General features: G+C 34.6%; 1 protein-coding gene across 3 annotated transcripts; it reads left to right on the top strand.

Annotated features, from left to right (window-relative positions):
• Positions 1–670: 670 nt before the first annotated feature.
• Positions 671–6156, top strand: LOC131016295 (serine/threonine-protein kinase Nek6). Of its 3 annotated transcripts, XM_057944958.1 has the most exons (14): positions 807–946; positions 1220–1404; positions 1481–1547; positions 3058–3123; positions 3475–3521; positions 3610–3655; positions 3733–3813; positions 3918–3960; positions 4037–4086; positions 4727–4808; positions 4886–4935; positions 5018–5091; positions 5190–5241; positions 5543–6156. In XM_057944958.1, exons 2-14 carry the CDS (start codon positions 1319–1321, stop codon positions 6017–6019), a joined length of 1221 nt encoding a protein of 406 aa, XP_057800941.1. In that variant the 5' UTR covers positions 807–946; positions 1220–1318; the 3' UTR covers positions 6020–6156. The 3 variants fall into 3 exon arrangements, with proteins under 3 accessions (XP_057800943.1, XP_057800941.1, XP_057800940.1); XM_057944960.1 differs by having other exon boundaries at positions 671–1404; XM_057944957.1 differs by having other exon boundaries at positions 897–1404; positions 3472–3521.
• Positions 6157–7442: the final 1286 nt, after the last annotated feature.

Here is a 7442-nt window from a genome sequence, read left to right as displayed (position 1 = left end):
GCGGGTTCGGTTCGATCCTGATTTCATCAACAAAGATGCAAAACTAAATATCCAAATCTCTATACAACAAGCGAATCCCTTAATCCCATTCCTTGAGGACCTTGAAGAAGAGGGAGAAATGGGAGATCTTATTCGGCGACTGCATAGACCGGGTGCCACTCAACTAATCAACTACACCATTTTTCTGAGCAGGGAGACGAGAGGCTATTGCGGCATCTGAGTTGTATTTTTGGCTTTTTTAATATATAATTATTAAAAGTATATCAGTACTTTATAATAAAAAAAGGTTAGTATATATTTTTAATTTTTTTATTTTGATGGGTATTATTTCTTTTTATTAAGTGAAAATATATAGATAGGTCTATTAACTGAGACATTAACACTTATTCGATATCATTTACTCTCTCTGTCTACGATATCGTTTTTAATTTTGTTATTTTGGTCCGTCCATAATATCATTTTCACTTCTATTTATAGTAGCAGGGTCTACAAACTCCACTCAACAATAGTGAGACTCAAACTCCATTCACAATAATAGTCACTACTATTATTCAACATTTTTTTAAAACGCGTGATGTTGACAAAAATAGAAACGATATCTTGGACGGAGGGAGTAATTGATTTAGGTAACTTTATATAATGGTCAATATATACGTACGTACCTAAATTCATCATAGCAGGAGCCCAAAAGAATTAAATGGATCTCGCTCCATTTTAAGTTTCGAAGAGAAGGAAAGAAACCGACACACACCTACCAGAAACACACTTGTAATTATACCCCTCCCTCTAGTTTTTGAAAATACAAGCAAAGTTTTACCTATTTTATTTAAATTTGAGGCATCACATCTGTCACATTCTCCTTTTCTTTTTTTATCCCTTGCATAGTACTTTGCTTTTGCCTCAAATCTTCCCTCCCTTGCCAATTAAAAATTTTACGTCAATTTGAGTGAGTGCTTTCACCTTTTCTTTAAATTTTAATTCAACGCAGCCAAGTATAATATATATTATATACCTGAATTTTGCACCTACCAACCATGATTTCCCGCATTCCTTTTTATTGGAATGTAATATTTGTTTAAGTTGACTCGTGCGGCATTCAATACACCCCTCGCTCTTGCTCATGATTCTTGACATCTTTTGTGATCTCATTGCTGCGATCACTATGTTCTTTCTTCTGCATTTATCCCATATGAATTTTCAACTTTGAATTTTGTTCAAGATATACAAACAGTAGCAGTGATCCACACGCAGCTTCAAAAATATGTGGTAATTTAGTGGTTGATGGAGAAAGGCTAGAGAGAGAGAGAGAGAGAGAAGAATGGAGGATTACCAAGTGGTGGAGCAGATCGGTAGAGGAGCTTCGGGGGCTGCATTTCTTGTTCATCACAAAGTTGAAAAGAAGAGGTAAATAATGGTCTATTTTTAGACTAAAGTTGAGCATCTTATGTTTATTTTTGGGTAAAAGTTTTATGAAATGCAGGTATGTTCTAAAGAAGATTAGGCTGGCAAAGCAAACTGAGAAATTCAAGCAGACTGCGCATCAGGAGGTCACTTTTCTTTTTTGTTATGTTTTTTCTTGCAAGATTTTGTGATTCTTTTGCATATTGTTTCTGCTGTGTTGTTTGTGTGTGTTTTGGTTAGTTGAGATATGAATTCAGTGGCGGAGGATCCAGGGGGGTTAGGGGGGGCTTCAGCCCCCTCCCAATTTTTAAGTTTTTTTTTTTTTTTAATATAGATATATATATATATATATATATATATATTCTTATTATTTTGTTTTATATCTATATATGTGTATATAAATAGAAAAATACAAGAAAAAATATAGTAATACATTATTTATAGTATCCAACTATCCATATTAATTGCTCAACACATTGAGTTATTTATAGTATCCAACTATCCATATTATTTTTATCATTTTTTCTTTCTTAGTTAATTTTTAATGTTAAATTTGAGTCAATTCTAAAGGTAAAAGTAAAATTACTAATTACTAACAATGAAAATTAGTTTATTTGTTTAGAAGATGAAACAATTTTTTTTTTAAGAAAAATGAATAAAAGTACGTCTTTATATGCTTTCAATCTACTTGATGTTGAATTAATTGAATTGCGAACAATTATCTTATTATATTAAGTGATTGTTGAAAAAATGCATGAAAATGAAGTGTACGGAATGCTTAAAAAAATTTGCTTCGGGGGCTCGCCCCCGAACCCCCGTGTAAATATTTTCAAGCACCGTAGTCCAATAGATTCAGCCCCCCCTAACATTGAATCCTGGATCCGCCCCTGGATATGATCCCACCATCTGTAATTAGGCAACAAATATTCTGATGCGAATGATTGAGATAAGGCTCTTTGTTACATACATCATTGAAGAAGTTTTGTCATTATGTTATTCAGTTGCATATGTCGGATGCACCTACCAATCTTTCTGGATTGACGTTCAGCATTTATTTCTTAACTACCTCCCTCACAATGTATTGCCAACCTATCTCTAAGGTGCGTTCTCCTTTGTTGTAAATTTATTATGGGAAAATGAAGGACAAACCAAATTTCACCCTTTAAATCTTTCATTTCTTTTTCCACATTTCCTACTTGATCCTTACTCATTCCTCATTTACAGGGATAATATTATCACACCATTTTTGAAGGGATAATATTATCCCTCCTTTGTAGTGTAAATGAGGAATGAGTAAGAGTCAAGTAGGAAATGTGAGAAAAGAAAAGAAGGATTTAAAGGGTGAAATTTTGTTTATCCTTCATTTTTCCATGATAAATTTACAACAAAAGAGAACGCACCCCTAAATGAAAAACAATAAAAAAAATTAAGATTAAAGATATGTCGAAGCTTTATTTGTCCCACGTCAACTTAATAAAGATCTTGCTACGAGTATGTATATAAGTTGGATAACTTTGTTGCCCTTATAAAGCGTCTTAGAGGAATGATCGATGGAACTAACTCTAAAATTCTGTTTATTAGTAATTTTTGGCTTGTTGCAACATGTTTGTAACCAATTGAAGCAATCTTAAATTGAGAAAGAATAAAATTTTGCAGATGGCATTGATGGCAAAACTAAACAATCCGTATATCATCGGATACAAGGATTCGTGGGTGGAGAAGGTAGATTTACCAATACAAAAATGTTTTCCCATGAGGATCTGTTACTTTGATTGTAAATTTATTACAAGAAAATGAGTGATAAAAAAGTTTCTCCCTTTAAATTCCCCATTTTTTCGCCACTTCTCATTTAATATTATCATTTCTTAAAGTGAAAAAAATGAACGAGAAATGCGAAATTCTCTTTTATAAAAAATGAAGGAAAATAAATATGGGATTTGAAGGGAGATTTTTTTTTTATCCACCCTTTTATCGTGATAAATTTACAATTAAAGAGAACACACCCGGCCCCAACTATATATGTTGTGTTGAAAGAAAATTGAATGGATGAAGTTTGTTTTTGTGTTGAAGCAGGATTCATTTGTGTGCATCGTAACAACTTACTGTGAAGGTGGAGACATGTGAGCTGACCTCAAAACATCACAACTAATTAATTAATTATCAATCTTGGGTGACCATGAATGAGATGATTCATATGTGATGTTTCAGGTCAGGAATAATAAAGAAAGCTAGAGGTGTATATTTCTCGGAAGAGGTAGGGATTTGAAATTAGTGTTAATGAAATTAAGGGGTCTGATAAGTTATAAGGTATGGGTGTTTGTGTAAGTGCAGAAGATCTGCAGGTGGCTTACTCAGTTGCTACTAGCTTTGGACTACCTTCACTCTAACCGTGTCCTTCATAGAGATCTTAAGGTAGACGACGAATCGCAGCTCAGTTAGAAAGACGTTTAACTAGTAGATTAGTGCTTATTACATGCTTCTCGTAACCTATTCCTTTGTTGTGTTGTCGGCTGCAGTGCTCCAACATTTTCCTCACAAGGGACGGCCAGATTAGAGTTGGTAAGCCTAAAAGCTTGCATCTTACGACGCATTGCTCATATGTCTATATGATCTTCTCATTAAAGACTTGTTGCAGGTGACTTCGGCCTTGCAAAGCTTCTTCTCAAAGAGGATCTTGCTTCATCTGTAATGCCCCCCCCCCCCCCCTCTCCCTCTCATGCACTATTTCAACTAACAAATTGCAGTTTTCTTTTTTCATATTTTCTCTTATTTTGCTTGATTGATACCCCTCTCTCTCTCTCGTCTCTGTTTGGATCTTTATTACCCCACAATTTTTATCTCATTGTATTCCACTGTTCATTTTTTAAAAAAATTATAGAAAATTTATTGTAACAACAAAAATTATTATTATATGATGGACCATAAGTAACATTTATACTACTAAAAGTTGAAACTTAAAAGAATTATGTACTCTAATTAATTATGGAATGATCGACCATAATAATCACTTATTAATTGAAAATTTGTAGAATAGACAGAAGAGAATAATTATAATTTATAAGTCCGAATTAGATCATAAATAATTAACAGTTGTAAATTTAAACGAGAGCACTAGAGGTTTAAATTGATGAAAAAACTGCTAGTGAATAGAGAAACTCACTCAACCAAAACTTAGAGGTGGATTATTATTATTTTTGTGTGGGTGTACGAAGCTGATACTTTTTTTATATATATAAAAAAATGAGTAATTTAGAGATTATTATCCCTTAAAATATTGATTTGTGTATTGTTTAATTTAGGATGTGTTGTTTGTGATGAAATTCAGATAGTGGGGACTCCAAACTACATGTGTCCAGAAATATTAGCAGATATACCCTACGGCTACAAATCCGATATATGGTCTTTAGGTACATTCACATTCAACTTCAACTCTTATAAGTATATTTTTGTGAACCAAATTAATTAAGTTGTGCCGTTTTGGCAGGCTGTTGCATGTTTGAAATAGCTGCTCATCTACCTCCCTTCAGAGCTGCAGTAAGTAAACTCTATGAACTTCTTCTCCCTTCATCACTACCATTAATACCAATCTCATTTTCATTTTGTGATGATCAAACAGGATATGGCTAGCTTAGTTAACAAAATTAACAGATCCACAATTTCTCCTCTGCCTACACTATATTCCTCTTCCCTGTAAGTCAAGTCAGTCTCACAATTGTATATATATATATACACACTTCAAATCCCAAAAATAAATTAACGTTTCATTTCATCTCATTATTTTACTGCAGAAAGCGGCTCATTAGAAGCATGCTCAGGCGAAGCCCCGAGCATAGACCAACGGTTAGTCAAACAAATACGTGCCAATTGTGTTTTGTAAATATTGTGTGTGAATAGTATAAAATATGTTCTAAAACGGAAAGACCACATTTATTGTAAACGAATAAAATTAAAATTGTATCGTGGATGGAAGAAGTATATTATTTACAAAATCACCCTTAAAATAAAATATAAAATAGGCTATTTATATTTTGTACTCAAAACACTTTTTATATTAGTATAGATTTAAGTAGTTAATAGGCCCCCTCAAAAAAAAAAAAGGCATGCGTGAACTTATACAGAGGTTGTAATGGGAACGGTGCAGGCTGCGGAGCTGTTGAGGCATCCGCATTTGCAGCCATATCTAGCTCACTACACCAACCTATCTCCAGTTTTCCTCCCAATAAGCTCTAAAATCGAGAAGCAGAAGAAACCTTGCAGAAAAGGGCAGACATCAGATGGCTCGTCGGGGAAAAATGCAAAAGTGACTGATGTATCCTCTTCCTCCTCCTCATCGGAGTTGAGCACGGTGAGTGACTTGAAAGACGAGTCTGAGAAAGTGAATATGGAGAGGATTACGGCTGTGGTCCGGTGTGGAGGTAAAGGTTTGGGAGAGGAGAAGGCGGAGGCGATGGAGTCGTTGCTTGAGCTGTGCGCGCAGCTGCTTAAGAGGGAGAGGTTTGAGGAGCTTGCCGGAGTGCTGAAGCCGTTTGGAGAAGAGGAAGCCGTTTCCTCCAGAGAGACTGCCATTTGGTTGACTAAAGGGCTCATGAATATTCAGAGAAGAAATCAACAACCTTAATTAATTGCATGTATTCAGTAAGGAGTGTTGATCAATTCCTCATCACATACAAGTGTGTTGCTGGATTAGGGAACACAAGCTGGATATATTATCCATAAATTCTTTTTCAAGGGCAGTTCAGATCCTTCGTTCCATAACTTTTTGTGTCATATCGTAGCTCATAACTAATTTCACTATTTTAAACATATTTATTATAGAGATCAAAATTATTAATATTGTATGAACCCTAATTACAACTTTACAAGATTATTGTGTAAATTTAAGTCATAATTGACATAAAGAGTTGTATTGAAATTCTCTCTCCATCCTAATATTCATGTCTCGTATTCTTTTTTGAGCCGTCCCATGTAACTAGTTTCCTTTCATTTTTTAGCTATACTTAGGATACAATTAGTAATATTTAATTAAGTCCCTAAAACCTCTAAAAGGCAAAAGTTAATCAAATTCTTTTATCTTTTCGTCTGAAATCATCACCCCCATCTCTGAATCATTCCCCCCTCTCTCTTCTTCTTTCACCTCCTCCCTCCGCCGCCTCGCGCCTCTGCCGCCATCCTCTTGCACCGCCTCCCAAGGACGGAGCCAGGAATTAAGTTCCGGGGGGGGGGGGGCGGCTGAATTTGTACGGGGTCCGCCTCCCAGGGACGAAGCCAGGAATTAAGTTCGGGGCAAATTTTTTTTGGGCATTCTGTATATTTAAGATATTTTTTTTATTGAAATACAAGCATAATACTAATAATAACGAACAATATTTTCATAGATTATATAGTTTCAATATATCACAAAACTTTTTTTGGACATTCCGTATATTTAAGACATTTTTTTATTAAAAGACAAGCATAATAATAATAATAACAAACAACATGTTCATAGATTATATATTTTCTATATATTACAAATTAGTTTCAATACATTCTAATTTTTTTTAGCATTTCATACATATTAGGCATTTTTTATTAAAAGACAAGTATAATAGTAATAATAACAAACAATATTTCATAGATTATATAGTTTTAAATAACATAATTATCCTTAAATTAAGTATATATGAGAGAATATAATAACCAAATACTCTTTTATAAAACAAAATTATTTTATAATAGGTATAAACATATATCTATATATATTTTAAAATTAAAAAAAAAACTCAAAATTTGGGAGGGGGCTCTAGCCCCCCCTGGCTCCGTCCTTGCCGCCTCCAATGCCACCACTGCAAACCATAGATTTTCCTTTGTCGAGGTTTCACGGTGGCGGCAGGTGTGTCGGCGACAACGAGGTTTCACAGCGGCAGCGGCGGAGTCGGCGACAACAACAACGACATCTGGGAGAAAAGAAACAGATGAGGGAGGAGATGAGACGAAGGGCGTCGCCGCCTCCACCATCCTCCTGCGCCACCTTCCATTGCCTCCACCCAAACAAATTTATG

This window comes from Salvia miltiorrhiza, chromosome 3 (genome assembly GCF_028751815.1).
Source record: "Salvia miltiorrhiza cultivar Shanhuang (shh) chromosome 3, IMPLAD_Smil_shh, whole genome shotgun sequence".
Taxonomy (NCBI): Eukaryota; Viridiplantae; Streptophyta; class Magnoliopsida; order Lamiales; family Lamiaceae; genus Salvia; species Salvia miltiorrhiza.
This window is presented reverse-complemented; position numbering and strand designations above follow the sequence as displayed.